General features: G+C 36.0%; 2 protein-coding genes across 7 annotated transcripts; one reads left to right on the top strand and one right to left on the bottom strand.

Moving 5' to 3' along the window:
* Window positions 1-199: 199 nt before the first annotated feature.
* Window positions 200-3,345, top strand: LOC145801092 (serine/threonine-protein kinase EDR1-like). 3 transcript variants are annotated; one of them, XM_082891331.1, is made up of 9 exons: window positions 988-1,097; window positions 1,212-1,280; window positions 1,381-1,427; window positions 1,849-1,927; window positions 2,016-2,114; window positions 2,321-2,389; window positions 2,457-2,506; window positions 2,616-2,792; window positions 3,181-3,345. In XM_082891331.1, exons 2-9 carry the CDS (start codon window positions 1,233-1,235, stop codon window positions 3,191-3,193), a joined length of 582 nt encoding a protein of 193 aa, XP_082747457.1. In that variant the 5' UTR covers window positions 988-1,097; window positions 1,212-1,232; the 3' UTR covers window positions 3,194-3,345. The 3 variants fall into 3 exon arrangements, 1 of the variants encoding a protein (XP_082747457.1); XR_014341986.1 differs by lacking the exons at window positions 2,016-2,114; window positions 2,321-2,389; window positions 2,457-2,506; window positions 2,616-2,792; window positions 3,181-3,345 and having other exon boundaries at window positions 200-1,097; XR_014341987.1 differs by lacking the exons at window positions 2,016-2,114; window positions 2,321-2,389; window positions 2,457-2,506; window positions 2,616-2,792; window positions 3,181-3,345 and having other exon boundaries at window positions 201-1,097; window positions 1,381-1,481; window positions 1,849-1,887.
* A 2,416-nt stretch (window positions 3,346-5,761) lies between these two features.
* Window positions 5,762-9,294, bottom strand: LOC114307521 (protein NRT1/ PTR FAMILY 5.5). 4 transcript variants are annotated; one of them, XR_014341984.1, is made up of 4 exons: window positions 9,074-9,292; window positions 8,784-8,972; window positions 7,288-7,835; window positions 5,762-6,335 (listed from the first exon to the last, which is right to left on the bottom strand). XR_014341984.1 is itself a non-coding variant. In XM_082891330.1 (3 exons), exons 1-3 carry the CDS (start codon window positions 9,264-9,266, stop codon window positions 6,134-6,136), a joined length of 987 nt encoding a protein of 328 aa, XP_082747456.1. In that variant the 5' UTR covers window positions 9,267-9,294; the 3' UTR covers window positions 5,763-6,133. The 4 variants fall into 4 exon arrangements, 1 of the variants encoding a protein (XP_082747456.1); XM_082891330.1 differs by lacking the exon at window positions 8,784-8,972 and having other exon boundaries at window positions 5,763-6,335; window positions 9,030-9,294; XR_014341983.1 differs by having other exon boundaries at window positions 6,179-6,335; window positions 8,784-9,286.
* Window positions 9,295-26,372: the final 17,078 nt, after the last annotated feature.

The following is a 26,372-nucleotide window of genomic DNA, read 5'->3' as shown; positions in this document are numbered from 1 at the left end:
TTATACTTGTAATATAAAATTGTCACTCAGATGCTTGATTTACTTGATACTTGTAGTATAAAATTGTAAATCAGACCAATCATAAAATTGAGAGTCCTCAGCTTAAATCTCAATAAAATTGTAAATTAGACCAATCATAAAATTGCACTTGATTTTAGAAAAAAATGGGACAGTGGTAGTATATATTTTAGTAGCTGGATTTTTATTTAGAAATGGAGTTGATCTTCAAGGTGAATGCTGTGTGTTTTTTGCTCTTTCATCTTTCATCCTTCCTTCAATTTGTTTTCAGTGTCTTACAGAAAGAATTGTTATGGCTTTAAATGTTTTGAACAGAACACTTGGTAATGATATGGCTGATTATTGATTTGATGTAGTGAATACATTATTGATCTAATGGGTGCTCCGGGCACGCTAATTCCTGCTGAGGTTCCCAGTGATCATCTTCAAAATTCTGGGTTAGATACGAGGAGCAGTGCAGATTATGCTGAAACTACCAACAATTTCTGTCCGATGCTTGAAGAAGGAACTGGGACGGTGGCAGTTTCACCTGATCTTGATAAAGAAAATCAAACCCAGATGTTTGAGAATGAGTTTGGGAAGCTTCTTCCTGCACTATGTAGATCACATGCAGAATTGTCAGGCACTAGTGGGAAGGGGTCACAAGCACAAAAGATGAAAGTTAAAGATGTTTCCAAGTACGTCATCAGTGCAGCAAAAAACCCACAATTTGCTCAGAAACTTCATGCAGTTTTGTTGGAGAGTGGTGCATCACAACCTCCCGATTTTCTTCTGGATATGAATCCTCGTGATCTCAGAGAAATGGAAATGCATGAAAAAATACGTCTGTTAAATGGGGAAAAAGTGGGTGATGGGGCTCAAGATTATCCAGATATATTCTTGTCAAACAATAAACTGTTGATTATACCCTCAACCAGAGTGGAGTCCTTTAATGGTGCTCATTATGACAGCAAACAAAAGCACTCTATTGAGGATTTGACGGCAGAACGACTAGAGTTGGGTTCTACAGTCATTAATACGACACATCCATTACTTTCTGATGCTACAAGTGAAGGATCTGTTTTGCTTGGAATGGCACTGTAAGTTATATTTTAGATGCATTAGTGAATTTGATCGAACCTTTTGTCAATAGTTGCTTACAGAAATTATAGTTTACGACTCTCTATCTGGTGTAAAATGTGATTCCATGACAGGAAGTTGCTGTGAAGAAGTTCATGGACCAAGATATATCAGGCGATGCACTTGTTCAATTCAAATGCGAAGTACCAAATCTGACATCTTGCATCATGTGCTGTTATTAATGATCCAAGTGGTTGTCTTTTTAAGAATTGAACTAGACGACTGCTTGTTTGCTTTGTGCAGGTTGAAATCATGTTGAGGTTGAGACATCCTAATGTTGTTCTTTTCATGTGAGCAGTCACTCATCCACCAAATCTTTCTATATTGACAGAGTATCTTCCAAGGTTGATGTTTACTTTAAAGTCTTGTTAGAACTTATTGTTTCAAGAATTGATGCTTTTGTTCCGTTTTCATCAAATGTTTGCCTTCATATTTTTAATGGTAACATAGTTTCACACTATCATTCTTACATAATAATAAGAAATGACAATTGGGTATAAATATTGCCAAGCTTTTATGTCTAAAGAAGAAAATAATTTATTTTAATTTAAGTTTTTTGTGGGTTGATTTTTAGAAGAAGATATTTCACCTGAAAAAAATTTCAGTTAATTTTATCATTGTCCATGCAGGAAAATAGAATTTGATTTCAGCCTCAATTAACTATTTGTTTGTTCAATTTGGTGTTTCTCAGCCCCGTTTATTTGTATGCAGGGGAAGTTTATACAAGCTGCTGCATCGACCAAATAATCAACTCGATGAAAAGAAGCGACTGCGGATGGCTCTTGATGTTGTATGAGTTGGAGAATGTTGAATGGTGTTGCCTTCCGTTTCTGCTATCTAGTTTGGTTGGTTTAAGTAAGTTTACTAATTGCTTGCAGGCCAAGGGGATGAATTATTTGCACACAAGCCATCCTATTATTGTGTATCGAGATCTTAAGACTCCAAACCTTCTTGTTGATAAAAACTGGGTTGTTAAGGTTTGTTGAAATTAGAACTTGGCATTTGAAATCTCCCATTCCTTCATTGATTATCCAATTGTTGCTGTATTTAATGTAATCTAGAAAATGCGTAGTTAACAATGCCGTGACTCACCATGGACTTCGTCTCTTTTACTAAGATCTAGACTTTTTCATGCTTAAGGGTGTTTTTTTGAAACTTCTCTAATTTATTGTTGTCTCTACAGGTTTGTGATTTTGGCTTATCACGAATGAAGCACAATACTTTCCTGTCTTCAAAATCTACTGCTGGAACGGTAATTGATGTCAGGATAGAATGTTATATTATATCAATTATACTGAAGTTGTGCCATTGAACTGCAGGCGGAATGGATGGCCCCTGAGGTTTTGAAAAATGAACCATCCAATGAGAAGTAGGTTTATTTTTTGTATTAGACTTGAAAGCCATGCTAGAGAGTTTAATTCATTTTTTAATGTTTCATGCAAGTCTTGCTGATAAAATAATTGCGGACTGGTTTGCAGGTCCGATGTGTACAGCTTTGGTGTGATGTTGTGGGAGTTGGCAACTTTACGTGTGCCATGGACTGGGATGAACTCAATGCCGGTTGTTGGAGCTGTTGGATTTCAAAATAGACACCTAGACATTATAGAGGAGATTGATCCAATGGTTGCAGAGATAATAACAGATTGTTGGCATTGGTAAGTCGTCAGTTTTGTACTTGTCTGTTTTGTTACTGGTACATTCACTACAGCAAATATGGGGTTAGGTGGCGTTTTTTTAACGGCATTTCTTAAAACGCCATTGTTTCTAATATTTAATGGCGTTTTATAAACGTCTTCTTTTTCTGTAATTGAAACGGCGCCGTTTCAAGAATCAAAAGACGTTTTCAAACGCCTTGGAATGGTTTTTCTCCAGCTTCCTGTTTCACCTTTACTTTGAATCTGATAAAGCAAGTATAAGCGGAAAAGATTATAATTTGCAACAATTATTTATTGCTTTGTTCATGCTTTTGATACAATTTATTGCTTTGTTCTAGATTTTCTTTAAAAAGATTATAATTTGCAACAATTATTTATTTATCTGTAGGTCAAAAGGATAATTTTGCTGAAGGAAAGAGCTGATTCAAGATGTAAGAGGAATTTGCAACTTTTTTTTTTTTTTTTTTTTCAGCAGACCCAAAATTGAAATCTTGTTAGAATTTTTTTATTTTGTATTTAGTAAAATATCCAGATGTAAGAGGAATTTGCAGGTTATTTTTGAAAAATCTAGAAATCCCCTAGATGTTGATTTGTGATTATGTATCAATTTTAAGCAGAATATAACAATCCCAATCAAACAATCAAGACAAAGAGACACAACGATTTAACGTGGAAAAAACCACAATTGGACACCTCCAACTGTGATAAAACAACCACGGGCAACAGCCACAAAACAATCCACTAAGAAGATTTAAAGGAATTACACAGGTATACTCTCAATTACCTAGCGAATCCACAACGCCTAATTGAACCAACCTCTATGTGCCTCTTCCAACCCCATCTTCACCACGGAATTGTCTTTCTGATGAGCCACTCCGGATTCCACCAAAGCTTCAGGCTCGAATTCTTCAGAATCCACAACTGAAGAATAACTCTCTCTTTTGTGTATAACAAACAAACCTTTGATGTACTCTCTTTAAATCAGGAGTTGAAGACTCAATAAAAACATCAAAGAAAACAAACAAAATATCCCCAGATATAAACTTTAAGAACCAAAAAGAAGATCTGGAGGACTTCAATCAATTCCTTAGTTTTGGGAGAAAACCAAGTATTTATAGAGAACCAAAAGTAATCCAAGATTGGGAAGAAAACAAACTTCTTGAGAAATCCGGATTCTGAGGTTCGCTCGAGCGAAGCTTTTCTGGCTCGAGCGAGCAGTGTATTTTTCATGATTTCTACTAGTGCCTTGGCTCGAGCGACGGATCCTTGGCTCGAGCGAGGAATACACTCTTTCAGGTTTTTGTATGGACGCAATCCTTGGCTCGAGCGCGCATTCCTTGGCTCGAGCGAGCAAGCCCTAGCTCGAGCGAGAATTCCTTGGCTCGAGCGAGCAACGACGGACATGCAATTTTGAATGCAATTTTACATTTTGCTTCGGCCGCGAGCTGACCGGGCAGCTCGACCCCCGTAATAATCAGCGAAGTGGCAATCTTGAAAGCATTAACATCACAAACTTCTCTGCATGGTTCGATTTGGGTTTGGATTCGCATCTAATAAACTCATAGCCTCACTGAAATAAAAGTGCGAAAATAAATACATCTGAAAGGAGTTTTGTCAAACGGGGTTGCCAAGAATAAAAACCTAACAATTTTGATTTTTTTTGCTATGTCGACGTGCTTTATGGTTTTGTACAAATTGGAATGTGAATAAATAAACAGCTCAACAGCATATTTTATATTAATTAAATTATGAAATAAAAAAAGGTATTTTTAATTTTGTTTTCAAGTTTAGTTTATTATTTTAATAAACATCAATTATTAGTTTGACAGGTTTGTTCAATCATGTAAAATTAAAAAAGGGCTATGGCGGCGTTTAAAAAACGTCACTAATCCCACCTCAACGGCTAGATTTTAAAAATGTATAAATGTTTATGACGGCGTTTTTAAAAACGTCGCTAAATGTCATAGTGACGTCATACTACGTTTAGTAGGATATTTGGCGGCGTTTTAAAAAACGCCGCCTATACTAATATAACGACGTTTTTCAAACGTCATAAAGTTATAGCGACGGCCGCGTTATCGGCGTTTGGTACTAAACGTCATAAAAAGAATTAGCGACGTTTTTCGTAAACGCCGCTAAAAGTAAATTTTCCAGCAGTGTGTTTTCCATTAATGATCTTTGCATAAAATTGAAAAATACAATTCAAATTATTAATTTAATATGAAACCTGGGATTCTTCCACTCTACCAATGTACCTGATCACATGTTATTGCAATCTCCAATCACAATCAAATTACCAACCGACTAAATAGTCAAAAACTCTACATATACAAGGAAATTTATTCAACTATCAATGTTCTCAGAATTCTATGACATCATATAAATCATATAACACTCACATTAATTCTCACACTGCAAATATGATAATTAACAGAAAACAATATACGTGACCTAATAAATTTTGAAAACAGAAAATTCTGTGCCACCTAACAACAACATCGAGCATTGTCTTTAAAAGGAGCATTCATGTTCTGGTAATTGGGAGCATCCTCATCTTCCAATTCTGATTGAGGATCTTCCAATTCTGATTTTCTAAAACGGTAGAAAAGTGCCGTCACAATGTATAAACCAAGATTCACAGCACTCAACCAAGCCAGTGTCCAATAATACTTATGAAGCCGACTATGGTTCAATGTGTCCTGAAACCAACTCTGTTTTCCTCCTCTTTCACTCACCTTCCCTGCTACATACACTGATAGAACACTCCCTATACTCCCCAACCCCCCCACACCGATACCAAAATGGATCGTGTATGCTCTCATTGATGGACCAACCTGTTCAAAAGAATAGATGAGAACTTATAAGTAAACATGGAGAGAAGCTAAATCCTTATAAAAACACAACACTTATTGAAGACGAGAGGTATATAGTGACTGTCTGAAAGATTTTTATTTTGAAATAAACTTGAAATTCCAACCCAACCTGATCGATCAAGATTGCGACAATGCTGTTTTCAAGAATCCCATTAAGGGCACCGATGAGTACAAACTGTGGAAGCAACCAGAACACGCTCATTGGAATTCTATCCTCTGGCTTGTCGATTAAACCGTGTGTCCTCACCGCATTTAGCCTTCTTGTCTCAACTTTGGCAGCAGTAATGCAACTTAGAATTGCGAAAACCATTGACACAGCGATGCCTATGAGAGGAGCATAGTGTCGTGCCCCTGACCCGCCTAGCTTGTTGGCGAGCTTGTAGTAGAGATTGGCGAAATGTTGCTTGCCTTGGTCGTGGAACCATAGAAGGATGACGATGGGGATTGAGATTTTGCCGAGCTTGTGGTTCATGTGGTTTGCTTGCACGATGAAGTATGTGTTGCCGATGGAAGATACACGCCGCAGAAAATGAAAGTCATGCACAAGGGGATCATTCGTATGGTGAGTTTAGTTTCTTCTACTTCTGTGACTCTGCAGAGTTTCCATCTCTTCTTCTGTTGTTCTTCTAGAGGTTTTGTCGGTAATATAATTGCAGCCTTGTCTAGACACCTGCATTTCAAACATAATATGGATTAGAAAGGCGATTCTAGGCTTTAAATGTACGCGTCGGGTTATGTCAAGCTCAAAGTTAGGGTCCGTGCAACTTATCATGGGCCTGTTTAAATAATCCGAACGATTCATTTTATAATTTTTCATATATATTATTTATGAAAAAAATTAGGTATATTCATTAATTGTAGCAATTTTATTTATCAAATTTGTTTATGAAAAATGAATGACAAGGTTGATTTTAAAAACAAACACGATAAAATAAAAATGTTATGTCTAATACTGTCATTTTGGTAACTTTGATGGAGAGAATGAAGCATAGCTTTACAATATTTAGGGACGAAATTGACAAAACTAAAATTTTAAAAACAAAAATAAGACACATGCCATATTTAGAGAAGACATTGCACAACTTTAAAGTATTTAGGAATAAAATTGATAAAAATGAAACTTTAGAAATTAAAATTACACGAAATGCATATTTCTTGAAATAAAAAGAAGAAATTCAAAATGTTGAGAACCAAAGTAACAAATGCCATCCTGTAGGAATTAGAAATGAATCTTATTAATATCTCGCTAATGATTTAAATGCCAGTATGAAATTAGACCAATTTAGATCAAATCAAAATTAAAAAAATGAAATTGTTAAATTATAAATTTAGATAATGGATGTGACATGGAAAGGTTGGTTTAAAAAAAAACAAAAAATGGCACCGAATACCTTAAACACAAATAACATATACAAAATCATGTGATTTTTTTTTGTAATTTTTTTAATCTCAAATTAAAATATTCACTATTTAAACTCATAATCTTAAAAACGACATTCCCACATCATTTTTAAAATTTTTTTTTATTAGTAAATCATTTCTCATAAATAATTAAATAATTGAAATTGTAAATGTAACGGTTGAATATTTTAATTTGAACAAGTAGAGAGAGAGAGAGAGACCTTAGGCGACGGGAATGAGGCACCAAATCAACATCATCAACATTATCATCACGGGTTTCATAGAGCCCATCAGCCTCTTCTGGGCACTTACAAAACATCTTAGAGGTTGCAGCCACAAGCACTCTAAACACAGTAGTCAGCGAGCTCCCGCGTGGTTTAACACAATTATACGAACCCGAACCACTCAAGAATATCAGTGTCGCCACCACCGTACAAATAGCGGGTATGCCAAACCGAATTGACCATATCCTTATATATGAAATCGCCACAACTCCGCCTATAACGACAAAGATTGCCATGTATGAGGCCACAAACATGGTGATGCACGAGCGCGTACTGATGTTTTCAACGACCTCTTCTGTGACTTGCTCGGTCATGAATGTGGTTAGTGAAATTAGGTGACCAGATAGTCCCAGGGCTATTAGAACTAGTGCTGCGTAGAAGAGTATTTTTTGTCCCTCGCCAATGCATTCGGGCTCGTATAGACTGCAGGTGCCTGTGGCCTTGGCGAGCACTGGAGGTGTTGACATTGTTAGGAATCCAAAACCCTGCATGCAAAAAAAAAAAAGTTGTGTGTGTTTGCCTCTTATAGAAGATTTTGTTTGGCACAAAAAAGGGTTTTTAGGTACCATATACCTAAAACTGCTCCTAATCATTAGATTTGGATATGTAAAAATTCCAGTCATTATTGTTTGGTTATGGTTAAAATCGGCAACAAAAATTTAAATGGGCTTTTGGAAAAATAAACTAATTTTAGTGGTTTTATTTATTATTAGAATTGATATTACTTAGGACTAAAATGGATCTCATTTATCTTATAATATAAATATCTATTTATTATTGAAATTGACATTACTTATCACTGAAATTGATCCTATTTGCCACATAACGTGGCTGTATTTATTTACCTTTTTTTAAAATTATTACTTCTAAAATATGATACCCAAAATCACTATTTTTTGTAACATGGTTGGGACCTTTGTGGAGATTATAGCATCACAGTTGACCACCAAGAGTGGTGGTTGGGGGCCTATTCTCAAGTAAAGTGAATAAAAAATTGGAAGATTCACATGTAAATCTTAATAGGTGAACTTATTGTTCAATAAGTTCTATAATAATTAATGGTATCTTTCGTCAAATATCATTAAAAAAAAGTCATTAATTGTTAATTTTCAACAACCATTTAAAAATTTTCACAAAAAATGTCACTTAATAAGTTTTAGCGACAGTTTAACAAAATCGTCATAAAAAAATTACTAATTTTTAACTTTCAGCAACAGTTTGAAAATTTCGTTACAGGAAAACGTCACTAATTATAAGTTTTAGTGATAATTTATAAAAATCGTGACAAAAAAAGTCACTAATTATCAATTTTTAGTAGCGCATGTAAAAAATTGTTACAAAAAATTATTTTTAATGACTATTTATTAAGACTTATTTTTAATAAAGTTTGATCAGAATTAAATTCAATTATTAAGAGTTATTGATAGTTATACCTTCAAAAATTATGAGTTTCTCCTCAGCAATTATGGATGGGTCACGTGATTCAATCTCTGGTCACTAACACCTTTACCACTATGCCCACGGTTGGGTTGAGGTTAGGCTATGATTTAGCCCATCTTAACAGAGTGTGTTAGGATCCCCACAAAGCAATGTCTTAATCGCTCCCTTCTACCCTTTTTGGACTAACCAAAAAAAGAAAGAAAAAAACATCACAATAGGGAGGAAGAAGAGACACTCACAGCACTATAGGAAAAGCTGGAGATGAGAAGCATCCAGTAGCTACCCATGAAGGCATCAACAAGGAATTGTATGGGCAAGACCATAATTGCCATCAAACCCCAAAACACATTGATAATTGCAGCAGCATGAGTGAAGTTGAGCTTCCAAACATTTGTTAAGTATAGCATCATCATCCACATGGCGTACATGGCTAGTATGTCAGCCCATATCAGAACTAGCATACCATTGATAAACATAACAACACAAACCACCAAGACTTAGCACTCCATATATGATGTAGGAGCATGGTTTTAAATCGCGGTATCGAGTAGTGTAACGGTATCGATCGCGGAGTATCGGTATCGGTAGTATCGGCCGGTACGTATCGGGAATCGGGTGTCGCGACTGTGAAATTTTAAAAATCATTAGCAATCCCTCTGAAACTCAATTTTATATATTTTTTGACTCTTTTAACCTTAATTTGTCACATTTTAATCAAAATTTTGATATATAAGAACACTTTTAACCCATTTTTTCAACTAAATGATATATATTTATTTTAATCTTGAGTTTTTTTTTTTTGACATATATTAAACTTTTAATAAAAAAATTAATGTGAACAAATAAATAGAAAAAATAAAAACGTGAACATTGTATGGTGCACAAAACATGAGTTCAAAAAAAAAGAAAAAAAAATTAAGTAACAGTTGTAACCAATTTAGAATTAACTCTAATTTAAAATTAATTCTAGTTAGATTCATCAATATAATAAAACAACTAGTCTCTATTGATTAAAACAACTGGTCTATATTGACTAGACCAAAATGTCAGGAGGCCACTGACCTCTTCCCCTCACCTCTCTTTTTCCTCAGACTTCATACCTTTCACTCACGCTCACCTCTCACCTCTGTATAGCCCAGGTCTCTCTCTCTCTCTCTCTCTCTCTCTCTCTCTCTCTCTCTCTCTATATATATATATATATATATAAACTACGTATATATCTATTGATTTGAATTTCTATCTTCGATTTTGTGAGGAAATGAAAGCAAGGTGAGAATTTGTGTAAAAAATTGTATTTTTAGTTTATTGAAATTGTGTTTTTAGTAATTAATTTGTGAAATTCAAGATTTGAACTTCAGAGTCGTATCAGAGCTTCAAAGAACTCCAACAAGCTTGAAGATCCTTCAATGGCAGAAATGGTTCTGTCGTCGTCTTAATCTTCCTCTTTTCATTACCTTCAAATCTCACCTTCTTTATCTCGAATCTAAGTTCTTTTGCTTTTCTTTCTTCGTCTTCATCTGGTTCTCTGCTTCAATCTTCTTCATCTGATTCTCTGCTTCAATCTTCACTGTACCAGCATGTATCGGCATGTATCACTTCGTGTATCGGATTCAGGCCGATACGAACCGCGAATCGGACGCTACGGACGTGAATTTCAGTCTCACCGATATATCGGCCCATATCCGACTCGGTCCTCTGATTTTCCGGTACGAATCGGCCGGTACGTACCGTACCGGCCGATATTTAGAACTATGTGTAGGAGATAATAGAAATAATAGTACATCAAAATTGATTAAGGAATTTGATAAATGTACTAATTACGCAAAATTCTCACAAATGGCACCATTTTTTCGGTTAATTTTGTTCTTTCTCTCGCTTCCTGTGAAAGATATGAACAATTAACAATAAGATGAACACGCTATCTAAAAAGAAATAAAACGAACACACAACGAAATTGTGCATTAAATAAATTAGCTTTAATGCTATAGACCTATTTGGTGCAATTTTTAGCAAACACGACAATTGATAATAAAAAAAAATTAAGTTAAAAGCACGTTTTCTTCTTAATAATCAATATTTTTTTAGCTTATTTATTTATTTCAGTCTCAAAAACTATAATCAGAAATTATACTAAACATTTTAGTACAAACTTTCAGGGAAAAAATTAGAGAAAATTATATTGGTAGTCCATGTATTTTGATCTGTGTAATTTTAATTGACTAGATTTTGATTTTGAATTTATGATTTTGTTTCAATTTAGTCAAATTAAAATAAAAATAAAAAAATAGAATGAATGAAAAGAAAAAGATGGTACTCACAATCAAATATATCTTTCTAAAGCTTGAAGTAATCCAAACTGTGATAGTGCATATATAAATATAAAAGATATATTGCTGAAGAAGATGAGAGAATGGTGGTGGAATTTAAGAGTATATGCATATATATATACACAAACATATATAAAAGAAAAAATGAACGCGGAATTTCAAAGGGAGAGAGAGAGCCTGTGCCAGCCGCGTTGCTACCTATAAAATATTATTTTTTACAAAATAAACAAATAAAAACACTCATGATTTGTACAATTTTTTAATTAAATAATGTTATATTTCACTTTTTCTTTTTTAGTTTTATATTATTCATGCATCTAATAAGATATTATGTACTTTCGTTACCCTTTTAGTGATATAAGAATCAATCACAAAAATTCATGTAAAAAATTTGATAAAATATGGGTAATATTACAATTGTTTTAGTAAGCAATGCTATATATCAATTTATTTTAATTTTTGTGTGAACTCACCAATATACTCCAAGTTAAATTTATATCGTATTAGGCTTCAAGTTGCCTTGTCTTTATGTTTTTTTGAACGAGTTCAAGTTGCCTTGTCTGTACCTATTCATTCTTTGACGTTATAATTACTTGAAGTCCAAAGACAAGTGGACGACTTTCTCTTTCTCATGAATATGTTTAAAAAATTATAAATATTCTTTATCAAATTTTTTTACTTAACATAATTAATTAAATAAATAAAATTTATAACTCATAATTAATTAAATAAATAAAATTTATAACTGCTCTTCTATATAATAATAATTTTTTTTAAATTATTGATTAAGATAAATTTATGATATCATTAAAAAAATTATTAATTGATTTGATTATTTATTAATAAAACAAATTATGTGTTATGAAATTAGAAAATTCAAGAAATGAAATGTAATTTTCAAAATAACATGAGACAATTTGTATTTTAATAAAATCTTAGGGGATGTATTTGTGATTTACTCTAATTTTTATTATTTATATTTTTAGGGAAATTTCTTAGTAAAAAATGGTAAATTACAAATACATTTATTCATATTTACTTAAAATACAGATTGTCCCTTATAATTATGAAAATTACAAATATCCTTTTTTCTTAATTTTTTATTTAACAAAATTTACAGAAAAAATAAAATTTCTAATTTTTTTTTTTTTATCAATCAATAAGGAAGTAATTACAAATATGAGAATTATTTATATCATGAAATAGACTACTAACCTACAATAATTAGAAAGTTAACAAAGTCTAACGCAACAAATATATCAAACGCATCAAGCCCAAGCCCAAGCCCAACAGCAACTATTATTTACACCACAATAGTCTCTAATTTCTTTTCATTGGAGTTAAACTTGAGACATAGCTAGAAAGTTAGTAAAACATAACACAACAAATATATCAAACGCATCAACTGTTAAGCTATACCACAAATGTATCAAATTTCTCTCTATAGGAGTTGAATTTGAGACCTTACATACAAAGCATGTAACACAACCATTAGTCAAAATGCCCCGATTAAATCTTTTTTTAGTTACTCTTCTATATAACAATCAAATTACTTGAATTGTTACTTGAAATATATTTCTAATATTATTAAAAAAATTTAATTGATTTTATAATTTATTAATAAAAATTATTTTTTTATGTGATTACAAATTTAAAGAGATATAATATAATTTTTCAAATCACGCGTTATATTTAAGTAAACTGTATTTGTAATTTGTAATTTAAAAACAAATAAAGAAAGACTTGACTTAGGAATAGGGCCAAGAGTACAATGAGTGATGAACTAGGTGCATGCATGTGCTATGGCACATTCCATATATTTCTTTATCCGCGTTTTTGATCTTATCATTTTGACAATAATAAAATAATATAAAAATTGTGGTGTTTTTATTTGAACAAATGAACACGGTATTTTGATTCTCACGTTATTTTGATTATTGTAGTTTTAATTAGTTTGATTTTAATCATAAATTTATAATTTTATCTCCCTATGATCAAATTAATTATAATTTTTAGTTTTTTATATACAGAAAATACTTAAATAATTGATATGTCATATTTTTAAAGGTAAAATTATAAATTTATTATTCAACTAATTGAGTTAATCTCAATCAATTCAGTAATAATTTTTGTCAAAAACATTAATGACATTATCAATTAGACTAAATTGACACAAAATCATAAAATCATAGTTAAAATTGAGTTAATTGAAAATATAGAAACCATAACAACACAATGAGCAAAATATAGAAACTATCAGTGTAATTCATTCTTTTTGTTTTTAATTCTTTAGGCAAATTGTACTGGTAGTCCCTATATTTTGATTTTCATCCCTATAATTTAAAATAACTCGATTTTGATTCTAAATTTATGACTTTGTCTCAATTTAGTCCAATTGAATACAATTGCTAGCATTTTTAATAAAAAAAAATACACAAGTAGCATGGGTCATGAGTTTAAGGGAAATATAAATTTGCTAAACTCAGTGAGTAATATTAATCAATTCGGTGATAATTTTTTTGTCAAAAACACTAACAATATTATTAATTGGAGTAAATTGACACAAAATTTAAAATTTAGAGTTAAAATTGAATCAATTAAAAATGTAAGGACTAAAATGATACAAAAGATAAAATGTAAAACAATTCACCCTAATTATTTTATATATAATTGACGATAAAATCTTGGTGTCTATTTCATAGTGGCTCGCATTTTTCACATTGGATCTAACCACATAAAAAAGAGGGAATTTACAATCTAGTGACACACTTATAAAATAATTATACATATATAAAAAAAATTATAATTTTAATTATTAAAATTTATAATAGTTATCATTAATTTGTAATTTTTTTAAAAGATTGCACGAATTGTGATATCCCCTAAAAACAATGCTGAGTTTGCATGAAGTTAAAGGCTATGAATCATACAAAATTATTAGATATTTTCAAAATATTATAGGATTGTAAATGGGGTAATTTGGTCAATGAGTTTTTTTAATTTATACTAAAAGTCATGTCGTGTTCTCCAACTATTTAACAAAATTGAATCATCATATTTTATCCGTATGAATTCCTACTATGTTATTGGTTTAGATTACTAGGTGGATAATGTCACATTAATGTTTTAGAAGTATTCAATAATTACTTGATATATAAATATGAAACTAATCAGAACTTATATACAGAATCACGTAGTAGCGTTGATACTTATTGGGGTTGGTTACACCAAGACCCTCTCAATTGTTTAGTTACACCAAGAGTTTTAATGACTAAATTTTTTGGCCCCAAAAAATGAAAATTTTGTTGCAAAAAAATATTTAGGAATCAATTTCTATCGTCGTAAGAATAGTCGATAAAAGATCATCCAAAAAAGTCAAAAACATGACTTTTAACGGCAAAATTTTAAAAATGTCACTAATAAATACACTTTTAGGAACAAAATAATTTAGTCTCAAAAAGTTTATTTTTGTAGATAAAAAATTTGGTCCCAAAAAAATAATAATTCATTACTAATTTTTAATTTTCGTTGCTAAAAATATATTAACGACCCTTTTTACAACAAAAGTATTTAGTCCCTAAAAAATAATTTTGTTCTTAAATTTTGATTTCTAAAATCTTAATTTTTGTAGCGTATGAATATGTACATTTTAACCCCATCACCTATAAAAAGTATCATTTTACCCTTGTAGATCACCTTTGAATGAGATCTATTTGTACGATTTTTATAGTTGAAATAATTAATATGTACGAATTCATAAATATTAGAGATAAATGCCTATTTTGGGAAGTAGATTAAATGTCTATTTTGAAAAAAGTAAATAAGTGATATGATTTAAAAAAGTTTAAAAAAAAAAAAATGACTTTTAACCTAATCAGGTTAAAATAATATTTACTAATAGTTGAATGAATGTTAGTCCAATTAACCATACTCGTTATTTTAAAATAAAATGTCCATTTAAATAACATTCTATTATAGAAATTTACTATCAAGTTATTCTTGACGACAAGTTCTATATAAAAATTTTCCATCTAAACAAAATCTATATAAAATTATATATGAATATAATTTTTCATACTCAATTCTCAAATATAATTCCAATTTCAACCATTCAAACATAATTTCACAATAGGGGTATTACCCGTCAGTGGAAGTCTAACAAAATAATTACAATTACTCATAAACTTTACAAACATAAAACATAAAATATAAAATGATAAATTTTTTCATTAATTAGTAATGGACAAATTACGACAGTAGTCCCTATACTTTGATTCTTGTGTCATTTTAGTCTTTATAATTTTAATTGACTCGATTTTTATCTTAAATTTATGATTTTATCTAGTAAAACGTGTTTTCTAATCACGTTTAGCCTTCGCGTTTCCATGCTTGTAGCAGTAATGCAAGTTAGGATGGCGAATGTCATTGATGCTGCAATGCCAACTGGGGGAGCGTATTGTTTGAGTCTTGTTAAAGCGAAGTATAATTTGGCAAATTGGGATTTTGAGATGTCTTGGGAGAGGGAGGTTTAAACGCCTGATCTTGTGGTTCATGTGGTTTGCTCAAAACCTGAGGCTAGCAGTGTGAGGCATCAACTTAATATCGTGCCATCTTTCTCATAAAGTTCATTTCCATCACTAGGGAGGAGTTGATGTTAGGATTATGAACACCTAGAAAATAATCAACAAACAATCACACAGAGCAAATACAAAAATAGAGGAGGAAAAATGCTCTCACTCAACTCACAACTCTCTCTCTCAAATTTCTGATACAATTCACCCTCTACCTCTCGTCTCTATTTATACATAAAGATGAGAGAGAGAGAGAGAGAGAGAGAGAGGGAGACAAACCCACCAAAATTTCTACCTTCTGTTGGTGAGAGTCAACAATGGCAAGAACGCGAAGAAAAGGGAGAGCTGGTCTTGCAGATGCCCAGTTCAGACTTCCTTCACTTATGATGGAAGTCCTCGTACGCCATCCTTTCTTGACTCTTTACTCTGCATGCATGTGGGTTGGATCTAATAATTCTCCCCCTTCATACCCACACGCGTGACTAACTTCTCACTTGAAGTCCATCCCGACAATGTCTCTGCAAATTTCGAGTTTCTTTCTCGAGACCACCTTTGTAAGCATGTCAGCTGGATTCTTATCTGTGTGGATTTTGATTACTTCCAATAATTGTTTCTCTATCACTTCGCGTATCCAATGATACCGAACATCAATGTATTTCATGCGAGAATGGTACATAGAATTCTTGCTCAGGTCTATAGCATTTCGGCTATCACAATGTACCGTGAACTTTTCTTGCTTTAATCCTAACTCTTGGAGAAACTGCTTTGACCACAATATTTCTTTCCCAGCTTCTGCTGCAGCAATATACTTTGCCTCAGTTGTGGATAAAGCAACACATTTCTATAGCTTGGACTACCATGACATAGCTCCCCCTGCGAAAGTGAACAGAAATCTTGATGTAGATTTTCTACTATCAAGATCACCTACTATATCTGAATCAGTATAGCCTTCCAAGATTGGTTTAGCATCTCTAAAGCACAAACACATTTGTACCCTTGAGGTACCTCAGAATCCACTTGACTGTTTCCCATTGCTCTTTCTCTGGATTGGAAAGGAATCTGCTTACTACTCCAACAGCATGAGCAATATCTAGTCGGGTAGACACCATTGCATACGTTAAACTCCCTATGGTGGATGAGTAAGGAATAACCTCCATCTCTTCTCTTTCTTTAGTAGAGGAGGGACAAGACGTCTTGCTCTGCTTGAAATGATTAGCCAGTGGAGTACTGGTTGGCTTGGCATATTTCATGTTGAACTTTTCAATTCCCGTTCAATGTACTTCTTCTATGACAACCACAACTTCTTGGCTTCCCTGTCACGCATAATTTTCATGCCCAAAATTTGTTGTGTAGGGCCTACGTCCTTCATGTCAAAGGACTATGATAACTCCTTCCTTAGTGATTTGATTACGGTGGCATCTTGTCGAACAATCAGCATGTCGCCAACATAGAGCAAGAGCATGATGAAGTTTCCACTAGGAAATTTCTTGACATATGCACACTGGTCTGCAGCAGTTCTCTTGTACTTATGACCCACCATGAATGAGTCAAACTTCTTATACCACTGTCTCGGTGCATGTTTGAAGCCATAGAGACTTTTCTTCAATCTGCAGACTAAGTTTTCTTTCCCTTTTATTTCAAAACCTTCTAGCCGCTCCATGTAAATTTCTTCCTTCAGAGCATCATGGAGAAATGTCGTCTTCACATCCATTTGTTCAAGGTCGAAATTCAAACTGGGCACTAGTTCCAAAACTACTCGAATGGATGTCCTTTTCATAACTGGCGAGAAGATTTCATTAAAATCAATTCCTTTCTTCTGGCCAAAACCTTTGACAACCAATTGAGCCTTATACTTGACTAGCTTTCCGCTGCCATCTTTCTTCAACTTGAACACCTATTTGTTCTTCAATGCTTTTCAACCTTGGGGAAGTTTTACCAAATCATAAGTCTGATTTTTCTGCAAGGACTGCATCTCTTCTTGCATAGCTTGCTACCAGGTACTCTTCTCCTTATGATTTTGAGCTTCTTGAAAACTTTTTGGCTCCCCCTCATCAGTAAGCAAAATATACTCAGAAGCAGGGTATTTTGTCGACGACTTAGACTCTCTTGTTGATCTTTGTAACTATAGACCAACAGTCTCTGGCAGAGGGGGTTGTGCCTCTTCCTGTTCAACACCCTCTTCTTCTAGAACTTCTTTTTTTAGAAAACCATCCTGCAACTCTATATCATTAGCTGCATGCTGTGGTAGCTCTTCTTCATCAGTGGCATGTTGTCATGGTGTAGGATTCGGAACAATTTCTAAAACATCATCAACTTTGGGTTTGGCTGGTTGCCCAAAGTCTTCTAAGGTCTAGCCTTCTTGAAATACCACATCTCGGCTTCGAATGACCTTTTTGTTTTTCGGATCCCACAATCTGTATCCAAATTCTTCATCTCCATAGCCAATAAAGATGCATGGAGTGGTTTTATCATCCAGCTTCTGCCTGTGCTCCTTAGATACATGTGCAAATGCTTTGCACCTGAACACTCTCAAGTGAGAGTAAGAAACCTCCCTTCTAGACCACACATTTTCTAGAATCTCAAAATTCAATGGAACTGATGGCGACCTGTTGATCAAATAGCAAACAACATGAACAGCTTCTCCCCAAAATGACTTTGGCAACTTTGCCATTTTAAGCATACATCTGACCTTCTCCACAGTGGTTTAGTTCATCCTCTTAGCTACACTATTGTGCTATGGGGTTCTAGGAACAGTCTTGTCATGTCGAATATCGCGAGTAGCATGGTAGGCTTCATACTCTTTTGACGTGTACTCGCTTCCATTGTCTGTTCGGATACACTTCATGTCACGACCCGAACCCGCCCCCATGGGTTAGGGACGCAACCGGCCAGTAACCATGAGATTACCTACGGCCTCAAACCAAACCAAATGTATTTTAACAGAGTTAATGGGGGCCAAACGGAAGCAAAATTAAAAACTTTGTCCATAGAGCCGTGCTTACATGCAAATCAAACAAACCATACTCAGATACGTTAATAACTCACATCAAAAGTACGGTCTCACAAAAATTCATTACAGACAGGATCGTCCAAAACGAGTCAACCTATAACAGACTATGTACGTACAGACATGCACTAGGTCCTTGCCAACAAGACAAAACATAGGTACATAGTGAAAGGGCAAGGATGGTCTCATGCGCGAGGCACAAGGCTGACTCTCCCAAAACTCCTGTTGTTTCTAGCAGACTTCACTGAGGCTGGGTTTGGACCTCCCTTGGCTCACCTACAAATACATGAATGAGCGTGAGCGATAGCCCAGTGAATAATATCAAATATAACAGTTGCACAACAATATGTAGAACAACATGCTCCGAACGGCCTTGGGCCCAATTCATACTTCTGTTTAACAACCAAATATATATATAACTATACGAAATGCAAGTCAAGTAACTGTAGTTCCAAACATTCTGGCCTTTGGCCCATCCGGGTTTCCATTCATGGCAAAACGGCCTTCGGCCCATTCGTTCATGTCAAAACGGCCTTTGGCCCATTCATTCATGTCAAAACGGCCTTTGGCCCATTCGTTCATGTCAAAACGGCCTTTGGCCCATTCGTTCATGTCAAAACGGCCTTTGGCCCATTCATTCATGTCAAAACGGCCTTTGGCCCATTCATTCATGTCAAAACGGCCTTTGGCCCATTCATTCATGTCAAAACGGCCTTTGGCCCATTCGTTCATGTCAAAACGGCCTTTGGCCCATTCATTCATGTCAAAACGGCCTTTGGCCCATTCGTTCATGTCAAAACGGCCTTTGGCCCATTCGTTCATGTCAAAACGGCCTTTGGCCCATTCGTTCATGTCAAAACGGCCTTTGGCCCATTCATTCATGTCAAAACGGCCTTTGGCCCATTCATTCATTTCTTCTTGTCAGACTTTTGTCCACAATTCCAATTAACCGCTCATAATATTTATAGGGGAATAACGATTGGACATTGACAAGTTTTCAAATATTGATATTACTCACAGTGATCGGCTTGTGGATGCGCCCTGGAGCTTGACCCTACACATTTCATGAATACAAAAGGGTCACTAACAGTTCAATCCGTTCTTTAATTCACATATTCCTCTTTAGGCTTTGTTCGTATCTCATTAACTCATTTACAATGCTTAACATATGCCTAAGAGTGCTTACAAGTGAAAGAGAACGGAAAACGAATCACAGAATGCATGAACAAAATTCCAGGAAACGGGGTCCCCGCTCGAGCGTAAACTTCTCCGCTCGAGCGGACCCTTAAGGCCTGCTAAAGTACTGGTTGCACGAAAGATGCGCTCGAGCTGAAGGCCTGTCTACAAGACTCCACGCTCGAGCGTAAGGTGTCCCGCTCGAGCGGACATCCAACTCTGCAAAAATGCTGGGAGCACGATTTTCCCGCTCGAGCGGCCATTACCCCGCTCGAGCGGACCTCAAAAATCTGGGTTTCCCAGATCGTGTTCTTGAGCTCCAATACGGTTTTCCATCTACATTTCTTGCATGCAATGGCTCAAATTACACATTTACACATGCTAACATGCTACTAATACAAGATTACAACATTAGGAAGCTCAATTTCATGATTTATCTACATGCATGTCCCAAAACATCTCAAACCCATCATCAACATGCTCAAACTCAAACATTCAAGACTTATACTTCCATGATTTGTACATGCATGTGGGAGATGCTCATCATTCCCAACTCAGATGGTACAAATGGCGATTACAACATGAGCTTTAACCAAAACTCTACATGGATCATGTGTTTCAAGCTCAAACATGCAAATTCAAGGTAATCTCTTACATGCATGAGTTCTAAGACTTCAAACTCAACAAAAATCAACTTATTACATGCTCTTGATTACAAACAACTCTTGAACTCACAAGATTACAAGTTCAATTCATAATTTCAAGAGTCAATGACTTACCTAGAAGTCCAATTCTTCAATCTATGGTCCAATTTGAGTTGGACTCCAAGATTCCAAGCCCTCAAGATCAAACACAGATTTTTCTCTCTTCTCTCTCTCTAAAGGTCGGCCCTCTCCTCTCCTTAGAGTGAATATCAGCCAAAATGAAGGTATATGAGAGAATGAGATGTGTAGTGCTCAAATGCAAGAGGCCCCACTAGCCACAATTAAGATATTAAACAATTGGAGCACAATGTCATTAAATAATTCAATTTAATCTGGCCCGAATAAATTTCAATTAAATTTCACCGTAGGCTCTAAAAATTATGCCAAACACAATGGCGTAATAAATTTCGGGTTCTGTGGCCGATAAGGCCCTCGATTGAATTTCCCAAGCTGATTATTCGAACAGATATTCCTATGGTGAACAGGTAAAACTTCAAAATCATATATATTCACATAATGGCACACAAATCATATCAAAACATAAAATCACAATGACATTTGGGACCAATTAGCATAATACAGAACGGGGGTATCACAGTCTTCCCCCCTTTAGGAAGTTTGGTCCCTCAAACTTAATTTACCTTCGTCGGGAAATAAATGTGGGTAGCGTAAACGCATTTCCTCCTCTTTTTCCCATGTAGCATCTGTCCCATAGTGTTCCTTCCATTCCACTTTCACCATTGGAATGGATTTGTTTCTCAATTCTTTCACTTGTCGATCAATAATTCTTTCCGGCCATTCAGTATATTCCATATTTTCATCAATAGCAACCCGGTGATAATCAATCACATGTAACGGGTCTCGGAGGTAACCCCTTAACATCGACACATGAAACACGTTATGGATCTGCTCAAATCCCGGTGGCAAAGCAACTCTATAAGCCACTGGACCAAGTTTCTCCAAAATTTGAAACGGCCCAATGTAACGGGGCGACAACTTGCCCTTTTTCCCAAACCTGACTTGGCCTTTCATCGGAGAAACACGGATGAACACATGGTCGCCGACCTCATATTCAAGAGGTCTTCTCCGAACGTCTGCATAATTCTTCTGTCGGTCTTGGGCTGTTCTGAGCCTTTGCCGAATAGTTTTGATCTTTTCAGAGGTGTCCTGTACAATTTCAGGCCCAAGCAAAGCTCTGTCTCCGACCTCTGTCCAACAAATAGGTGATCTACACCTCCTACCATACAAAGCCTCGTATGGTGCCATACCGATGCTGGAGTGGAAGCTATTATTATAAGCAAATTCTGCAAGTGATAAGTAATCCTCCCAACTCCCTTGGAAATCCAAGGCACACATGCGAAGCATATCTTCCAAAGTTTGTATCGTTCGCTCTGACTGGCCATCTGTCTGTGGGTGGAATGCAGTACTGAACCTTAGTTCTGTTCCCATAGCCTCCTGCAAACTTTTCCACAATCTAGATACAAATTTCGGGTCCCTATCTGACACAATGGACACTGGGACTCCGTGCAATCGGACAATTTCGCCAACATAAATAGTAGCCAATCTGTAAGCAGTAAATGTAGTTTTAACAGGCAGAAAATGTGCAGACTTAGTCAGTCTATCAACTACAACCCAAATAGAATCCATACCTCGGGAAGTCCGAGGTAGGCCAACAACGAAATCCATAGTCACATGTTCCCACTTCCATTCAGGAATAGGAAGAGGTTGAAGTAGGCCGCCTGGTTTCTGATGTTCAGCCTTAACTTGCTGACACTGAAGACACTTGGACACATACTCTGCAATCTCTTTCTTCATTTTAGGCCACCAATAGGTTTGTTTCAAATCTCGATACATTTTATTGTTACCCGGATGCATAGCAAATACAGATCTGTGGGCTTCATCTAAAACCCTCTTCTTTAGCTCCGGGGTATCAGGAACACATATTCGGTTTCGAAATTTCAACATTCCATTTTCAACACTGTACTCTGCTTTTGGGCTTACTTCAAATTCATCAATTACCTTTCTGAGGAGCTCATCTCCTTTCTGTTTCTGCTTGATCTCATCAACAATTGCCGGTTCGGCTGTAATAGCGGCTATCAATCCGCCCTGTTCACATACCACTACTTCAATTTCAGACTTTTCAAGGTCTTGCCAAATCTCCCTTTGTTCAGTAAGCAAACAAGCCATACTCCCTGTTGATTTTCTGCTCAAGGCATCAGCCACTGTATTAGCTTTCCCGGGATGGTACTGAATCTCTAGGTCGTAGTCTTTTATCAGCTCTAGCCATCTTCTCTGACGCATATTCAACTCTTTCTGCGTGAAGAAGTATTTTAGGCTCTTATGATCCGTGTAAACTTCACACTTTGCCCCATACAAGTAATGCCGCCAGATTTTCAAAGCAAAGACAACTGCAGCCAATTCTAGGTCATGTGTTGGATAATTCTTCTCATGTGGCCTCAACTGTCGGGAGGCGTAAGCAATCACCTTCCCGTTCTGCATTAACACACAACCCAAACCCTTATAAGATGCGTCACTGAAGATCACAAAATTTTCCGTACCTGAGGGTAGTGTTAAAATTGGTGCGGTGGTCAATCTTGTCTTCAATTCATGAAAGGCTGATTCTCTTTCACTATTCCACTCAAATGGTTGTCCCTTACGCGTCAATTGGGTAAGAGGCACAGCTAATTTCGAAAAGTCCTTTACAAATCTCCTGTAGTACCCGGCCAAGCCCATGAAACTGCGAACTTCTGTCACGTTAGTTGGTGTAGGCCAATTCACAATTGCTTCTATTTTCTGCGGGTCCACTGAAATTCCTTCCTTGTTGATTACATGCCCTAAGAAAATGACCTCGTCCAACCAAAACTCACATTTCTTTAGTTTAGCAAATAATTTCCTTTCCCGAAGTATTTGTAAAACAGTCCTCAAATGATGTTCATGTTCAGGTCTATCTTTAGAGTATATCAAAATATCATCGATGAAGACTACAACAAACTCATCAAGGTAGGTTTTAAAAATTCTATTCATTAGGTCCATAAATGCTGCCGGAGCATTAGTCACTCCAAATGGCATAACAAGAAATTCAAAATGACCATACCTCGTTCTGAATGCGGTTTTCTCAACATCCTCTGCTTTAACCTTCAGCTGATGATACCCAGATCTCAAATCAATCTTAGAAAACACCTGTGATCCCTGCAACTGATCAAATAAGTCATCAATACGGGGTAAGGGATATTTGTTCTTTATCGTTACCTTGTTCAATTCCCGGTAATCAATGCACAGGCGTAAGGTACCATCCTTTTTCTTTACAAATAACACTGGTGCGCCCCAAGGCGAAGTGCTAGGCCGGATAAACCCTTTATCAAGAAGGTCTTGCAACTGTTCTTTTAATTCTTTCATTTCGGCGGTAGCCATCCTGTAGGGAGTTTTAGAAATAGGCTGGGTGCCTGGCACAGTTTCAATAGTAAACTCTATCTCCCTATCTACCAATTCCCCTGGTAATTCACTTGGAAACACATCTGGGAATTCTCTAACAATGGGAATATCATCCAATTCAACATTCACGGATTGTTCAGTCAATACATAACACAAATAACCCTGGCATCCCTTCCTGATCAGTTTACATGCTTTCATTGCAGATATCAAATATGGTGGAGGCACTACCCCATTTCCCACAAACACAATTTCCTTCTGTTCTGGTGGTCTAAACACAACCCTCTTTGTCACACAATCTATAGTGGCACAATATTTGGTCAACCAATCCATGCCCAAAATTACATCGAAGTGTCTAAAGTTTAAGGGCAACAAATCTACATATAGGGTAGCATCCTCAATATGCATGTCACAAAACTGATATATATAGTCACATAACACAGATTCCCCCGATGGAGCAGACACACATAACAAATATGGCAACAATTCTAGGGGTCTTTTCAGTCTAGATGCAAATGCATATGTCACAAATGAGTGCGTCGATCCAGAATCAATTAATACAAAGGCATCCTGATTACATATTGAAATAGTACCTGAGACAACGGCATTGGCATTCCGTGTATCACCCGGAACGAGTGCAAAGACTCTCCCTTGTCTCACTGTATCCCCAGTAGTAGCAGATCTCAAAGTGTTTCCCGGCTTCGGGATCGATGCAGTGGAGCTAGCAGCTATCTTCCCACTATTCTGATTACAATCTCGGGCTATATGCCCTTGTTTCCCACACTTAAAACAGGCTCCTGACGTACGGTAACAGACTCCACGGTGCTTTTTGCCACAAATGTTGCACATGGGAGCTGCGTCTCGGGAAGAATTGGAAGTAGTTGAGGAGCCCGTGTTCTGCTTTTTCAAAAATTTCTTCTTCGAAAAGAAGCCTTGCCTTTTGTTGCTTTTCCATTCGGTTGTTGGCTTAGCTTGTCTAGCTATATTAGCCTCTGATATGATGGCCCGATCAAGCACCCCGATGTAGGTCTCCAACTTCAGGACATTCACTCGCTCTAGGATGTCACTTCGGAGCCCACCTTCAAAATGCCTTGCCTTCTTATAATCAGTGTCAATCACGTGTGGTGCAAATCTGGCCAACTCAGTAAATTTGGCCTCATACTCAGCTACAGTCATGCTGTCTTGCTTGAGTTCCATGAATTCTGCCACTTTCCTGTCCCGGACACACTGTGGGAAGTACTTGTCATAGAAGATTTCCAAAAATTTCACCCAGTCAACACCCCGGTGGTTTTCTCGCATTAACATCCACCATCTTCTCGCTTCGTCTTCTAGCATAAAAGTGGCTAGAAGCACTTTCTGTGTATCCGAGCACGGAAATACTTCAAACAGTTTTTCGATCCCAAGAACCCAAGCTTCCGCTTTCAAAGGATCCAATCCACCATGAAACTGTGGTGGTTTCATTTTTTTGAACTCCTTGGTGAGAGCGATTATCCGATCATCATTTTGGTTATCTGGTACGGGTGGTGCCGGAGGTGGAGGTGGCGGGTGTGGTTGCTGCCACTGTTGTTGCCACTCCTGTTGCTGTCTCAAAGCTTCTGCCATTTCCTGAATCAGTCTTTCCATTCTGTCCAGTCTGGCAGTAGAGGATTCCTCTAACTCATCACCTCTGGTTCTCACCATCTGATTAAACTTGCATTATATTCCATACCAAAGGTACACAAGTACACATACACTAAGGAGCACATATTTCCAGATAATTTGTAATGCAAGTAGTTCACAACTTACACATATAATTATTCATAACAGAACATTTAAGCATATAATCAATGCTTCCAAACTCGTACTTATCACATGAATGCATCCTAGATCTTATCTAGACGCTTATTGCTCTTCTTGGACAAGTGTGTGAGTTATTAACTCGTGCTCTGATACCACTCTGTCACGACCCGAACCCGCCCCCATGGGTTAGGGACGCAACCGGCCAGTAACCATGAGATTACCTACGGCCTCAAACCAAACCAAATGTATTTTAACAGAGTTAATGGGGGCCAAACGGAAGCAAAATTAAAAACTTTGTCCATAGAGCCGTGCTTACATGCAAATCAAACAAACCATACTCAGATACGTTAATAACTCACATCAAAAGTACGGTCTCACAAAAATTCATTACAGACAGGATCGTCCAAAACGAGTCAACCTATAACAGACTATGTACGTACAGACATGCACTAGGTCCTTGCCAACAAGACAAAACATAGGTACATAGTGAAAGGGCAAGGATGGTCTCATGCGCGAGGCACAAGGCTGACTCTCCCAAAACTCCTGTTGTTTCTAGCAGACTTCACTGAGGCTGGGTTTGGACCTCCCT

This window comes from Camellia sinensis, chromosome 10, assembly GCF_055761805.1.
Source record: "Camellia sinensis isolate YWXY chromosome 10, ASM5576180v1, whole genome shotgun sequence".
Taxonomy (NCBI): Eukaryota; Viridiplantae; Streptophyta; class Magnoliopsida; order Ericales; family Theaceae; genus Camellia; species Camellia sinensis.
Note: the sequence above shows the minus strand (reverse complement) of the source record. Positions and strands in the feature narration are given on the sequence as shown.

What these genes read in the sequence shown, in the direction of transcription:
- LOC145801092 (XM_082891331.1), top strand. Translation starts at nt 1,233, where the DNA reads ATGGACCAAGATATATCAGGCGATGCACTTGTTCAATTCAAATGCGAA. An exon ending in TTGTTCAATTCAAATGCGAA is followed by an intron (nt 1,281 to 1,380) that starts GTACCAAATCTG and finishes TGCTTTGTGCAG; the next exon opens with GTTGAAATCATGTTGAGGTT. An exon ending in TGCGGATGGCTCTTGATGTT is followed by an intron (nt 1,928 to 2,015) that starts GTATGAGTTGGA and finishes AATTGCTTGCAG; the next exon opens with GCCAAGGGGATGAATTATTT.
- LOC114307521 (XM_082891330.1), bottom strand. Translation starts at nt 9,266, where the DNA reads ATGTTTATCAATGGTATGCTAGTTCTGATATGGGCTGACATACTAGCC. An exon ending in CCAGCTTTTCCTATAGTGCT is followed by an intron (nt 7,836 to 9,029) that starts GTGAGTGTCTCT and finishes TTTTGCATGCAG; the next exon opens with GGTTTTGGATTCCTAACAAT. An exon ending in CCTCATTCCCGTCGCCTAAG is followed by an intron (nt 6,336 to 7,287) that starts GTCTCTCTCTCT and finishes TTTGAAATGCAG; the next exon opens with GTGTCTAGACAAGGCTGCAA.